Below are 16,111 nucleotides of genomic sequence, written 5' to 3'. Positions count from 1 at the left end.
AACCGTTCCAGTGCGAGGCCCTCACCCGATGAAGCCAACAGAACCACATCATCTGCAAAAATCAGAGATGAGATTCTGAAGCCACCAAAGCGAAAGCCCTCTGCCACTTGGCTGCGCCTAGAAATCCTGCCCATAAAAATTATGAACAGAACCGGAGACAAAGGGCAGCCCTGGCGGAGCCCATCACCCACTGGGAACGAGTCCGACTTATTGCCGGCAATGCGAACCAAGCTCTTGCAACGGTTGTATAGGGATCGAATGGCCCATAGCAATGGGCCAGACACCCCATACTCCCGCAACACCTCCCACAGGTGTGTCCTGTGGGAGGTGAATCAGCTACGTAGAATCAGCTACGTTTTCAAAAATACCATGTAGGTGTGGACGTAGCATAAAAGAATTAGTAGTTTATTTTATTGCTACGTGTAATTTATTGCAGTTTACTTTTATTTGTTCAATTGTTTACTAAATGTTTGAGGTGTGAAATAAACCTCAATGGAGTTTGAAAACAAAATATGTGTGTGTGTGGTTAGGTGGGGAGGTGGTGTTTGGGAACCACTGAGCTAAGATAAGCTACTGTAAGCTTCTTCTGACTGGTTGGGGCTTCTGTGCTCACATCTGGCAATGTGTGCCTTGGAGCAGGGGCGGATCTAGAGAAATTTTCTTAGGGTGGCATGAGGGTGGCAGAGAAATCAAATGGGGTGGCAAAATCAAAGCCTTTTTTTTCAAACACATATGCAGGTGGTGACATATGGTTAAAGTGATTCAAATGCAGTAAGTATACATGCTTTTCATATAAATATAGTATATAACTTAATTATTTTTTGTAGCCCACATAATTAAACATGTTAGTTTCACATAAAGTCCACATAAAACAACTGAATTTTGATCCTATGTACTGCATAGCCTGTATAATAAATAAATATGTAGCCCAATAAGTATAAAATCCAGAAAGCTACACAACATGGGGCTGAACCATTTGTTAATGGTGGAGGGGGGTAACACTATGCAATAAATTCATTTGTAGAATTTATATTCACTGTTAACTGTAACTGCACTCAAAGTGTTAATGGTATCTTATTTTAACCCTTTAAGACCTACCATAGAACCAAGTCCGCCAGAGCTTATATTATATTTTTACATGCTGTAGTGCCATTTTTGGGAGCTATACATCAATACAACCATTATAGCCCAAATGTTAATAATATGTATGCACTAAGTGCATAGTAATTACATAAATTGCAAAAAAGTGCAATAAACTACAAAAACATTGAAAATCGTTTTGTTTTTTTTTAACATATATTTCTGGTTAGAGAAATTTAAGAGGCTTATCCCTCAAAACTGAAAATACAAAAAAGTTGCACAAAATAGTTTCTTGTACCCTGTCAGGGCTCTGACAGGGTACAAGATGACAACTTTGGAATTCTACTAGAAACAGTCGATCATATTTGTTTGTCAAAGCTGAATTCAATGCTTATTGTAGCTAACATCTACAATAAGCATAAAAGCTACTGTACGGCTATCATTTGTTAACATGACGCTTGGTCTTATACATGTAATACATTTATTACCAACCTGAGAGTTTATCCGCTGGTCATTCGACATGACGAATGACTTCTGAAGTCTTAATTCAGCTCAAGACGCTGTAGATTCCCGTCAGTAACACTTTCGGTCCGCTAGTAAAACATAGTTTTACTAATCTGCAGTTGATTACTCTTGAACCGGAACCAGATGTCAGTCCCAAAAAACTGAATTTTGGAACTGAAACCGAATGGTGAGAACTGAATCTGAAATTATTTTATTTCTATTATCAAGTTTGCTAGTTATTCATGTTTTGGTTGATTAACAGTCACCAAAGTTTTGGTGATAAATAAAGTGTATATATTGCTTTAGATCTCACTATGCCCCCATGTGTCAGAATATACCTTGTGGAGTACAATTGAATTATTTTAAGTTAGAGCTGACTTTTTCTCTTTTATTCATATTTTTTTTAATAATTCTTAATATTATTACTATTATTATTATTAACAGAGATCAAAGTTTGCAGTAAAAACCATCTGAGTTTGAAAACTGCTCTGTCTGTGTTGGTGGCTTTAGGATGTCACATTTGCTCAGCTGTCAGTCAATCAGCCATTTCCAGAAGTGCTGTAAAAGCTTCGCTTATGTCATATTCACTTCAACAGATAAGCTGAACTCAGCAAACACACATCCCTATTATTGACAGTGACAGCCAAGGTGTGTGCGATTGCTGCCTTTGCTCCTCCACTGTACTGCAGTTGCATATGACCTCAAGGTCCCGTAGCACAACACACATACACATACAAATGCATGCACTCAGGAATGCAAAACGCCTCAAATGCAAACGCACATTCTCACTGGGTGTTTTCTTTTTACACGGGCACACACAAACACACACAATATTCCAAGAAGGTCACTCCTCTCTCCCTCCCCTGTACTGTGATACCACACATACAGTAAAAGCATACTCCTGCAGGGGTGTGTTAGTATGCCTCAACAAACACAGCCACATCCCAGCTTGATAAAAACATGAGTTGACTGCAGTAGCTTCCTATCCATTGTGTTACACCATGAGCCCACAGTAAGGTAAACTTCACTCTGCTGTTAAAGTCACTATACACATTCAGTCCAGTTTAATCCCAAATTGGGCCAGAAAACTAAAATTACAATTAATAAATCATTTCAATAAAACACCTCCAAATTGTTCCCCTTTCATTCAGTGTAAAGACATTTAACTACCAAAGAAATTTTAAAAAAAAGCAACACTACAAAGAAATTTTACTTCCACAGAAAAAAAGACTAAAAAATTACAGAGAAGACATTGGCAGCTCATTACTCAGAGTTTGTAATGTTTTTCTATAAAGTGGTTTTAGATATTTGCGCTTACAAACGATGAAACACACACAATTAGTACAATAACTGTGACAAGATCAGGCCTAAAAGATACATAATAAAGTGTTTTTAATCTCTTGTTATTGTAAAAAGAATATACAGGTTTTAATTTAAAAAAATCACCTTACTTTAAATGCAACATCAGACAAACAACACATGATATATTACATCATGTTTTTATTTACTGAACAAAATGTAGAAGCGGTGTGTAAACTAAGTGTACCCCATTATTCAATAGCTTATTGATCCTCAAGCGAGGATGTTTCTGTATGACTTTTAGTCTCATCACTGTGAAAGTATTTTGTACTTACAGTGGGCTTATGTTGCAGCACAGTGGAGAGGATGCTACTGTAGGTCAGAACATGAAGTAAGGATTATTTTGAACCATGAATCATCCAAAGCTACTTTAGCTTACAGTGCGCATGTTGCAGAAGGTCCAGATGACTTCTTTTTACTGTATAACTCCTGATGCGTCAAACCTTAGACTTGAAAGAGTATATATATGTTTAAATCTAGATTTAAAAAAAGCTGAGAGTACTCCACACTGGGTCATGACTATGCACTGGTAAATTATCATGTGCCTGGTTGAGAGGAGATGACAAGAAATTGGTGTTAAGGCATCATTAATTAAATAATTTAATATAATAATTATTATTATATTAATTTAATAGAATAATTATTTATTTAATTATTTATTATATATGATATTTATTTGTTTGAACTACACTTAATACTCTGTTTTTCTTTCTTGAATTAGAATTCTGATTGTACTGGTCTTGATCTTTCCGCTGCTATGTGTAACGTGAGATAAGGCCACTCATGTTCAGTCCACTCTAAAGCAGTAAAGTAGGTGCTGTTTTAGTAAAATGAGGTGTGAGGATGAAAAACGAGGCAGAACTAAAACATGCTGTCCTCAGTGACATTGAGGACACATGAGCACCTGGCTTCATATTCAGCTCATATTACAAAAAGGTGTATTAAAGGCCTTCATCCCAGCTGAGCACAGCAAAAGGAAGAGTAAACACCTGCTACTACTGAATAACAGAAATCGGAGGACATGGAAAAAACAATGCAGTTAAAAAAGCAGAGAAAACAGAAGCTGAATAGAAACTCCCCTGTCTGAGACATTGATTGATATTGTGTCTGACGTGTCTTCACCATCCACCTAGAGATGTCAATGTGCCAGTCTAACAAGTCATTATGTAAAAATGATTCACCAAGTTCCTCTTAATATAGAATGTATTTGAACTGCAGTCAAGTTGTGTTATTCTCTTAATGTTGACCATGTTAAAGCAGCATTTTATCCTGTGTAACATTAAGGCAGCTGTTAGAGTTCATTTTTGTCCATTTGACAGATTGTATATTGGCTCTTTCCTCTTTCCTCTTCTCCTATCAAATAAGCGCTCCTCCAAACTGGAAGAAGTGCTGATATAAATCCTCCTGGAGAAAAACTCCTAACTTTGAAATCTTCTACTTTTTGGAAATGTAATGCAATGTATTTTCTGGTATACCACTCAAATTACTGACTGGCCTGGCTACTACTGACGATCCAGAATCAGATTTTTTGCCATGTAGGTTTTTAGTCTGATCAACCAAAAAACAACCAAAGTCACTGTAATCAGTGCAGACAGTTGTTTTTATTCAGTTGTAAAAAATATTCTTAATGAACAGGTCAAAGAGTACAGCTTTCAATGTCCTTTATGAATTATGTTACCGAGTTGCTTTAAGAAAGTAGTCTTTGAATTGTAATTCCAGAGAACTACTACTCTAAATACAAGATTAATTGTGTTTACTATTAAATTGTTTTACTATTGAAACTAGGGCTGGGCGATATGGCCTAAAATCCATATTGCGGTATAATTTGAAGCATGTGCGGTAATGATATATATCGCGATCTATTCTTTTCTTCTGCATAATGTATTTTCTGCACTATAAGGCACACTTAAAATCCTTTAATTTTCTCAAAAATCAACAGTGCGCCTAATGTATGAATTCTGGTTGTGCTTACTGACCTCGAACTAATTATATGTGGTACACGGCGCTCAAAAATCTGTCAAAAATGTTTTAGTAAGACTTTGGTAAGCTATGAAGCCGCACCGCTTGATGGATTGTTGGAGGATTACAGCTACCATAGTCAGGAGCCTCGCAGAGTAATCTGGGTCCAAAACTTATAGGTTCCAAAGTCAAACAAACACTGCAGCATCACTGAGAGTTAAAAACTGTCTAAATTCTTTCATCTTTAATAACATGATCAGAGTTGCTGCTTTACAAGGTGTAACAATTAAGTTTAACATTCAGGAATCCATGAAAACAGAATTTATTAAATTTAATGGAGTTAGAAGCTAGCAGGAAGTTAGCAGGAAGTTAGCTCGCTAGTTTCCACCTAAGCATGATATAGCATGTATTGACTGAAAAATTCAAAGTACAGCTCTGCTGTCACTTCCAACACAAATGAAGACAGAAAATAAACAGCAGTGACGTTTGTAGGGTTACTGAAGTTGGGCTAGCTGGTATATAATGATGTGCTACATGATCGCTAGCGACACAGCTATGTTAGCGTAACATAAACACAGTTAAGCTGAAGGATGAACGCTAACTTTTTTCCACTCGATACAAGTTAACGTGAGGGTTCCCGATGGTTAGGGACAAATGCAATCGCATGGCAGGATGCTGTAAACGGACCAAACTTCAGTCAGGAGAACAACTGAGATAATTATGGAAGCCCGTTTCCGCCACTAAAAAAAAAAACGAGTTATTTTCTCGAAATTTCGAGTTATTTTCTCGAAATTTCAACATATTAACTCAAAATTTTGAGAAAAGCAACTCGAAATTTCGAGTTAGCGCTGCCAATCAGTAATCTACGTGAATGACGTCATTTCCATGTTACCCGGAAGCTGAAGCCCTCACCTACAAATGCTACAGCTAAGCTACCGGTATTACATCCAGTCGTGAATGCACAGATTGCTGAGTGTTTTCAGCCTGAATAGAGCTGCTGCGAGAGAATTCAACATTAATGAATCAATAGTACGGAAGTGGAGGAAGCGCAGTTTTTGGCTTTCTTCATATTCCAAAACGTGTTTCATCTCTTCGCTATTACTGTCACCCGGCATAATTTGCAGATGATATTGTTTGCAGCCGCTGCAATACTTTCAACCAAAACAGGCGCAGCTTGATGACACCATCAACATACGCTATTGCGGTAGAGCGGTATAGTCAAAATCTCTACCTTTGGCCAAATTCATATCGTTTCTACCGTATACCGTTTATACCACCCACCCATAATTTAAACTATTATATATCTGAAAATTGTGCTGCTAATATTTTTATACAATTTCGATTACTTTTTACTCTATAAAAGAAGACAGCAGTGTATAATAAAGTCTAACAACTGGACTGAGCAACTCAAATTGAACAGTTTACTGACAGGTTTGTCATTAATGAAGTTTGGAACATCGAACAGCAAATCAAGATATGAATAACTTATTTTAACTTGGGTGCAACTTTTGTATTTAGATTGCATTTTCTTTCCAAGTCAATTAGGCATGGAAAAAAGTCAGCCTCGAATGGACATTTCAGGTCTCACTTGTGTGTCTGATGCATTTGAGGAGTTGTGATATGACAACATCAGAGAAACCCCTGTGGTAAAACATCTGCTCTCAGACACAGTATGATCCTCCCTCTTGGACAGGAACACTCATATGACCTACAGGCCTACTGCGTATAGTCACCAATGCTTAGATGTTCTTGTTGTGTCTCCCTCCCCTCACCCCCCAACGGTCACAGCAGATAGCTGCCCTTCCCTTAGCTTGGTTCTGCCGAAGGTTACTTCCTGTTCAAAGGGAGTTTTTCCTTCACACTGTTGCCAAGTGCTTGCTCATAAGGGGTCCTTTGATTGGTGGGGTTGCTATCTGTTACTTTACATTGCAATATATAATGCCTTGAAGCTAATGTTTGAATTGCATTTCAACTGAAATGAATTGAAAAAATTGATTCTCATGCATGGGCAATTCCATCTCAACTCATCACAGTTTTAAGACCTTTTCTGGTCAACCATCTCTAACTTGAATAAAGAGTTTATGTTCCAGTGACTTCTGCAAAATTTTGGCTTCACATATCAAATGTATCTTTTTCCACAATGGATCAGATATATGACAAATGAAACATGTAGAGATCTTTTTATTCACAAAAATGAAGTCAACTATACTTTCATCCAGCCTATGAATTAAGCAAATACCAAAAAAGCTAAAATATTAGTAGTGCACTAATTATGCCTGGAAAAACTGTACTAAACATATGCATATTTTTCATTTTTGAGATCAACTCTACTTACCATTTACAGGCCTAACATACATTAAAACATACATTAAATGTAGCTTTTTCACAACTCTTGCAGCATTCATTCTGACAGTCATAATTCTGTTTGCCTGTAGCACTTGACTAGGCTTGGTTTGTGGGGGTCAGAGTAAGAGTTTTGTATCAGACTACTGATTGTGCAAGGCAAACTAAAAGGTTAATATAATAAACTGCTTATAAATCATCAAACCATGTTGATATCATCAGGGTTAACTCCTGTTAGAGGTAGACTCCATTGTTTCTCATACCCAACAGAGGACAACTCCTCTGGCTGCAAAGGTCAGACTGTATAGATGTCTGTGAAAAGACATCACTTGACTCTGCTAAAGAGAGATACAGTACTGGGTTGGGTGTGAGGGTATGAGCAAGGGGAAGATCGAGTATATGTCCTTTAGTTACCAACATGCTATATTAGTGCCATAGACAAGGGTTTATGCATTATTTTGGCTCCTTAAAGCTCTGGATTATTGCAAATAAAACACTAAAAGCCAGACAGGTTCACTTTCAACTCGATGGACGAGGCTGTGCCTCAAGGTGGGTGCTAATTATGGCTTTGTGTGAGCATGTGTGTGTGTGTGTGTGTGTGTGTGTGTGTGTGTGTGTGTGTGTGTGTGTGTGTGAAGGCAATGATGCTAAGGCAGCACTGTCTCCAGACCAACACAGCATGACAATGACAGGAAGGGAGAAGGACAAAAAAGAGGGATGGAACAGAAACTGAGAGAAAGAGAAAGTGAAATAAAAATGAAACTATGAAAAAATGCAGAGAACAAGCCTGAGAGAAAAGACAGACAGTCCTACAGCCAGTTTCAGTCTAGACAAGGTCAGCCAAAGTGTCATGTACACTTTAAAGCAATCTTTAAAGTGACACACAGTCCCAGGAAGATCCCTGATAGCCTGGATATGTAGAGTATAATCTGAGGAACATGAGCTGTCCCTGTTTTATATGAACTTAAACCATTCTGAATTAAAGAGAAATCTGTGAGTATATGTGAATTAATGATGATGCTGAACTATCTTCATTATCATGCAAAAGATAACTAACAATGAATTAGTTAGTGAAATGTTATTGTTATTCTTTTTTCAGCCAGCATGCAATTCTGAATAGGGGACGAGGTTCATTACTAGATTCATTATTCCCTAAATCTATAGACAATTAATCTGTGAAACAAATGCTAACTAAATATAACTGAAATAAGTGATTATGTAAAATAAGGACATACGGTGGTATTTTTTAAATTCATATCTGTGCAATGTTATGTGACATTGTTAATTCTTGTTTGTTTTGTCTTGTTTTTTCTTATTTTTTTTGGTTTTGGTCATATTTCTGACTGCCCATTTGGGGGCCCAGCATTAAATTCTTAATTCTTTATTTCTTTTTGTTTATTTATTTGCAAATGGCTACTTCCTGCTATCCAACCATCTGGCTGGATCTGGTTCATACCAATCATTTGTCTAAAGAAGGCTAAGTTTCTCTCTTAATGGATGTTTGGTTTCCAAGTACCTCTTTAGCTTGGCCCCATGGTAGCATTAACCAAATAACTATAAACCCCAATTCTATGAAAAGCCTCTCCATCATTCTTTTTAAAAAGTAGGAGAGCTCCTAACTAGTGCCAAATATGTGACCTGAGGAGGCCACCTCTACCATCTAATGTATCACTACATATCCATAACCATTGTTTCCATTTGACAGTTTAACAAATCTGAGTATAGAACAGTTATCAGTAGGTCTACATGCTGTGCTCGGTGATACCACAGATAAATAAATGTCACAGGTGTATGTAAAACATACAAACATTACCCAACAATCTGTGGTTATGGTTAGCTTTGCTTTAGCAGTACCCAGCATTTGCCAGTTGAAACGGAAAAAAAACTACCTTGTAAAGGGACCCTGGATACTGGTACAGGCCCACACAGCGACTATAGACTCTACATGTAGACTCAACAGAACTGAAATACTGCTGTAGTCCCTTGTTAGCACAAATCAGCCACCTTGAAATTTAGATAAATCCCTCTCTCAAGGCTATAATAATGCATGTCTCTGTGTGTCTATGAAGCTATTGTGTCTTCTCTATTTAACTCTGCAGACTGGATGACCCCTTTTCTGTCCTTCCTTCAGTGTTCTCTTCCTCACACCCTGTAGTTAGCTATCCATTTTACTTTGCTCTTAACCTTGATGCCCTAACATTTCCTTCTTTCATTTCTCTATGGTTCAATTATGGAAGGAAGGCAAGCAGTCTCAAAGCTTATCTCTCCACTGCGCCCTCATAGACAATGTTTGTATACTTTAAAACCACTATATAATATCTACTGCTACCATATTTATTTACCATGATGTAGGGAATGAATCACAGAAAAATATTCAGGCAACAGTTGCTGTATACACGTTTTTACAAGCATCTCAGATTTATTTATTTATTAAAAGTCAGTAACCAAGCGTGTCAGACACGTTGTGCTGACAAAAAGCAATCGAAATCTCCTCCCCTATCCACCAGTCGTTCTTAACATCTAGTGATATGTCTTCAGTTCTCCATATTATAGTACCGCAAGCCAGGAAACATTACCAAACTAACAGGACAGTTGTACTCCACCATTTTCATAACACAGTTGTGATCAACTCAACATCTATGGAAGATTAACATGGTCATGTCAAACCTTGCTTTGGTGGTATTTTCATTTGAATCACAGGCTCGTGTGACAAATTATCATTTTGAGGCCAAGTCAGCTTCAAGTTGCTTTACTTTTTCAGCACATTTTGTCTGATATTATGAACAGTTAACAGAACTTTATCTGTGCTACATTACTTCCCTGAGATCCAGCCGCCTCCACACTAACTAATGTTTTCCTACAGCTTCGGACAACTCTGAGGTGACTCTTTCACCGATCATCTTCAAAAGGTGTCAAGTTAATAATATGTTAGCAGTCACAAACGATACAACACAGCCTGGGAAATTATTTCTTCTATTTCTATAACTAACTAAGGCTACGTTCACACTGCAGGCGAAAGCGCATCAAATCCGATTTTTTTGACCCTATGCGACCCATATCTGATCATGGTGTGACAGTGTGAACGGCACAAATCCGATATTTTCAAATCCGATCTGGGTCACTTTCGTATGTGGTGCTGAATCCGATACATATCTGATGTTTTAGAAAGCGACTGCTGTGTGAACGGTCAAGTCGCATTAAATCCGTCTTTTACGTCACTGACACAAGACAGACGCCAATTATCAGCGCCAGAGAAGACATCGCGAACGCTTGCTGGCCATCCGGTGAAACTGCTGGGAAAACAACGTTGGAGAAACGTTAACATTTTATTTGTACTGCATAACCTGCAGGTTCTGACAGAAATCTGCAACTATCCTTTGAAGCACCGCTCCTCTAAAACAGCAATAAGGATCATTATTAGGTTATTTACATTATTATGTAAATAACAAAATAACTTAAAGCAAAAATCGGGAAACATGAAGTCCGAAGTCTTTATATTAAGGCCATCAGTCAAACAATATAGTTTGTTCTGGGTCTAAACAGAGCGCGTTGTGTGACATCTTCTTTTGCACTAGAGAGCGTTTGCTGTCGCATTTTATTTGTAGTGTGAACGAGCAGACAAAAAAATCGGATTTGATCAAAAAATCGGAATTGAGCATTAAGACCTGCAGTGTGAACGTAGCCTATTTCTTCTGTGTTTCTTTAAGAGGTAAAGTCTGAAAATGAACTTTGACCCAGAGACGGACTGTCTAAAAAACGGATGGTGTCAAACTGAATTATAGTAAGTGTTGGATCCAAACTGAGTGCCAGAGGTTCTTCAAGTGATCAGGTTTCTAACGTGACAAAAAAACTAAGCAGCATACTGTCTCCAATCCAATCACCAAGTCCTGTACCATAATGTTGCCTTTCTGTTTCTATTAAATTACATATATTATCATATAGATATGTGGTAGACTTTATAAAATAACTTTAAGATATGGCGCACTACAATAACAGCCATACACAGACGGCACAGCTTCATTATTAAGCTTTCACTTACCATCAGATTGATAAGATGTAACTCAGTTTAAAAGCGCCGCAAGCCTAATGTTATTTCAAGCAGGCCATGAAGTCAAGCTTAGTTGCAATCCCAGCTGATCTCAGTGCTAGCACACATCAACTGATGGCTCATTCTACAGAACCAACTGGTAAATACAGGTTGTGTTTTTCAGTTTTTCAGAGTGAACTGGACGCCAGTGTGAGGCAGGCAACTTAAATTGAACCCTAGTGATGCCAAAATATCTAAATATCTAATGGGTTACCAACCAACCCATTCAGCCAGAAGATCACATGAAGAAAATCACTATGTCTATGTTTAAATGCTTGTAGCAACTTACCGCTCTTGGTGTCCTTTCCATCCAGTAAGGGTCGGTAGTCACTCTTGGAGACCGTCTCCCCAACTTTGTCATCGTAGCTCTCTTTCTCCAGTGAAGCCACAAAGTCTCTCTTCAGAAGGGCATCACCAGGGGCCCCACCTTGGACGCCACCGCCACCTCCACCCAGAGCATCTCGCAGGCTCAGGTCCATAGTCCCGTTACTGGAGAGAAAAGGGACAAAATTACTTATATTAATTTTTGCTTAATGATATTTTTCTTCACCTTTAGTCAGGCGCCCATGTTGCTCACTACACTTATAAACTTTATCAGGCAGTTTTTAGGAAAAAATCTCCCAAGTTCTTTTTTTTAACAGAGCAAGGGATTTTCAACATATGACTTCTTTTTTAGAAAACGTAAATTATTTCTATCTACAGAAAGTAGCAGGCATATTTCAGAAAAAATGACCTGGGTAAATATTAATAAGCAACTTGAAAACAGACCTTTTTATTGAACCATTTACTTCTTTTTAAGCACCTTTCAAATGCTCAAAGCTTGAAAAATCTAGTCAAAACTGAGGAGTATCTTTACTCACAATATAAAAGCTTCACAAAGGGCCTGAACTGTTACTTGAGAAAGCATTGTGCCAAAAACAAAAGCAATCAGTTCAGAATTGAAAAAAAAAAAGAATTACTGATGATGAGATGAAACTATAAGCACAGATATGTTGCTTATGTGCGAAGAAAGAAGAAAGATCACCGTCCCCACAGTGAAACATGGTAGTGGGAGTATTATGCTGTGGGGATGCTTCAGTGCATCTGGAACTGGGAATTAGGGCTGTGCAATATGACCAAAATCTCATATCCCGATATAAGACATCTATTGTCCCCTTAACAATATGAATCACAAGGATTTAACATTTTCTGTAAATGCTGTGAATCTCGGGCAGTTCGACTTGCGTTAAGTGTTTCCAGCTGGGCGTCATGTAGCTGGAGTCGAGTGTTTTAACCGATGCATGAAGCGATACATTTTTAGACATAAGTTGTAACGGTGCTGTTTTCTTTGTGAGTATTTATTATACGGCGTGCTGCGGGAAAAAGGCTGTTCTAACGTTTGAGTCTAAGGTTTATTTTTTAGCACCTGGCGGCTCTTTTTTGCTTCTCATCCGTAAATACTCATCTTTCATCTTTCACGTGATTCAGTTTATTTTGAAAAGTCTCAACAGGATCTTGAGCTTTATTGTGAAAGGGTTATGTGGAAAATAAACAAGCGGACACGCGATGGTTTTACTGTCGTTGTTGCTAACGGCAACGCATAAAAACAGGTGCTTGTCCGTTCGTAGTGTGGTTATATTAAATATAAGAGAAAAAGAGAACTTTAAGAAATTAATATAGCCACTACAGTGACCATCAAAACCATGAAAAAATATTGCCATAAACAGTTTATTTTGCGACACCACTAAACAAACGATAGCGTAAACTGAAACGATAGATGTTTTTATATTGCATCCAATATATATCGTTATATCGAACAGCCCTACTGGGAATCATATTAATTTGAAAGGAATCTTAATGCTTAATTAAATGCTTAATTGAAGCACCTGTTCAGCAAGCTCCAATGTGGAGAAAAGTAGAGCGGTAATATACAGTACAGCATAAAAAGCAAATATGATGCAAACTAATCCATGACACAGAGGCACAATTTGACTGACAAACCGTTTCTGGAATAAGATGCATCAAGGAAGAAAATAAGAATATGAAATGCACTTCATCCTGACATAACTTAAATCAATATGTTCAGTTAAGAAATTACCCCTTACAACTTTCTAAATCCCACAAATACACACTGCAGCCCAACACTTAGACAGCATGACCCTATTACAAACTCTTCTTTCTCCCTGTCCTTTATTTCTGTTTATCCCTCCATCCACACTCGCGGCAAACAAGCTGTCATTGTCTTGCAACTGTACCAAACACACACACACTGACACTCTGTGGCCAGCAGCCAGGATGAGGACATACAGTAGAGTGTTAGCAGGCCTTGAGAAGAACTGTAGGCCATTGTTTCAGGGGTCAGACACCTTACAGTGGTCACCACACACAACATTCCCGAACTGAGAGTCACTTTGGGGTTCTTTAACAGTCTTATTTTCTCTTGTTGGTTTTCACTGTTGCGCTAATCCACATGCAAATGTCTTATTTTTTCACTCTCCTCTTATTTTTCTCATAAACATACATTTTTACCAAAAGTGCTCATTCCAAGTACTTTGTGTCACAGTCACACATTCCTCCTGACTCTTCCTCACACAAACACAATCAGGATGTACTCAATAATGCCATCATTCTAATTTTTAAAATGAACTATCCCTAAATAGAAGCCTCCATTGCCCTCCTAGCGTATTATACTGCAATATTTATCGCTTCATTGGACAGGTTTCATAAGCCAGAACATTCAGAGGCCTGCACTAGGGCTTTTTTTTGCCTCATTGAATCTGTCTATCTACTGTTTTTACTCACAATAGCAGACTTTTTTTTTATCATTACTGACATACAGAATTATACAGAATAACAATTAAGTCTTGTGTCTGGAAATACAACCCATACAGAAGCTTATCCAGAATCCCAAATATGGAAAAGCTTCACGTTTTGAAGGTAACAGTGTATATAATTTCTAGATTCAATACGAAGATTTACTTACAGAGAATTAATCAAAACAATGATAAAAACACTAAAGATGATCACAGGACTCTGCAGTTCTGCTCAGTTTGAAGCTGCTTTTTGTCTATTTATGTCTGCAGTACGCAGATATTTTCAGATGAAAAAGCTCTGATAAAACCAATGTGCATTACATCCTCTACAGCATGCATAGTTAATGAGTGGCTAGTGAATAAGCTGTAATAACTGTATTACAGCTGAGCTGTAAGAAGAGTGAATCTGGCTTATATATTTCTCAATATTTCTTCCCACAATGTATAATACATATGAAATAACATTATCTTAAGGTAGTACTAGTACTAGTAAAAGTGGTGCACTCCAAAATTTTAAAGTAAAGTTAACAGCTGGTCATGCTCATCATTTTAGATGCAGAATAATATACTCTGTTTGTTTTTAGGTAGTTTTCTAAACATGTAATCTGCAAAGTCAACAGTTACTATACCTGTGAACTTTATTACAATGTTGAAATATAGTGGACAACTACAAGAAAGTTGCACTAAACAGAGACAGTTAGTTAAGTTTAAAATATGTGAAAATTAATTTCTATTCAAATAAACATTCTGTGAATCACATTTTCTTTTTTTCTTCTTTTTTTTTTTACAAACAACATTATTTCAACAGGATGGCTACAATCAGTGGGTTCTCTCTTAGAATAAACTTTAACATCAGTGCGACACATCTGTATTATCATGTTACTATGTTGGCAAAGAAAAAGCAGTACATAAAGTAAGGAGGAAAAAAGAAAAAGCTTATAGTGACGGTAAGACTGTTGAGTGAGCTGTTCAGGTCTGAAGGATTAAAAACTGTCTTTCTACCCGAAAACCACCACCTCTCCCTGTCTGAAGCCAACCGTCTGCTAGGTAATCACTTCACCCTCCAAACCACTGGCAGTCCTCACACAAGCTATGACACACACACTAGCAGGAATTTAAACACTTTGCTGTACCGTCATAATACAACTGAGATTAACCTGAGGATATTTTTGTAACTGTGTGTGAGGTAACGCGAAACATAATGTCAATTAAGCTCTATTTCCAAATTGCTGCCTTTTTCTGCTTTACATAAAAAGGGTATTAGCTAGGTTTTGTAATTATTTTGACCAGGCTGACAATGTTTTCTGGGAGGAGTTTGCATTATAGATTTTTCAATCTTGAAGTATCAGTAAATAGAGTAATTCTTAGAATTGCAAGAGTCATTGAACAAAAATGTCTTTTCATCATTTCAATCACTACAACATTAAACAACAATTTATGTAGAAAAAAGTAGAAAAAAATGCTTGCATCAATGGGTGTGAATGGGTGTGAATGGGTGAATGAGCTATGCTGTCTAAAGTGCTCAGAGTGCTCAGTCAGACCACATAATCTGCTCCAATAAAACCAAACAAAAAGGGAAATGTCATACTAAAACTAAAAATGTCATATGCTGTGGGAGTGTCTGGTTGGGCGTGGTCCAGTTTCCTGTCATTTGTCCTTGGGAGTGGAGTTGGCCAGCTCATCACCTGTTGTCAATCTCCGGGGCTCCACCTAGAGGGTTTTTAAGCCAGCACGGCCTGCTACTCCTCGCCAGTTCGTCCTGCTACCATCTGTGGTAAACTCGGCCTCCTCTGAGCTCTGACTCTGTATGTTTGGACCTTGGGTTAATATGTTTTTGTTTCCTGTATTCTTCAGATTCTCCACCCATCGCACTCACCAGTAGTGCTGTTTTTGGTCTTCATCCTGTTCTCCCATCAGCTCGGAACCCGAGGATTATATACTCCACTTCTCCTCAGCCTGCCCTTCAGTCTGTATGCTCCACCTCCTC

General features: G+C 37.8%; 1 protein-coding gene across 1 annotated transcript in view; it reads right to left on the bottom strand.

The window, feature by feature from the left end:
- LOC102200499 (microtubule-associated protein 4-like) overlaps window positions 1-16,111 on the bottom strand; it is a 117,984-nt gene that overhangs the window by 83,126 nt on the left and 18,747 nt on the right. Inside the window, exon 2 of the mRNA XM_005737561.1 lies at window positions 11,622-11,821. Within this exon, the coding sequence (XP_005737618.1) occupies window positions 11,622-11,811 (190 nt within the window). The 5' untranslated portion in view covers window positions 11,812-11,821. The remainder of the gene's footprint in view (window positions 1-11,621; window positions 11,822-16,111) is intronic.

The sequence above is a fragment of the Pundamilia nyererei genome, unplaced genomic scaffold, assembly GCF_000239375.1.
Source record: "Pundamilia nyererei isolate P.nyererei 1_Seehausen unplaced genomic scaffold, PunNye1.0 scaffold00077, whole genome shotgun sequence".
In the NCBI taxonomy this organism is placed as follows: Eukaryota; Metazoa; Chordata; class Actinopteri; order Cichliformes; family Cichlidae; genus Pundamilia; species Pundamilia nyererei.
The sequence above is the reverse complement of the archived record's forward strand: the minus strand, read 5'-3'. Positions and strand labels throughout refer to the sequence as shown.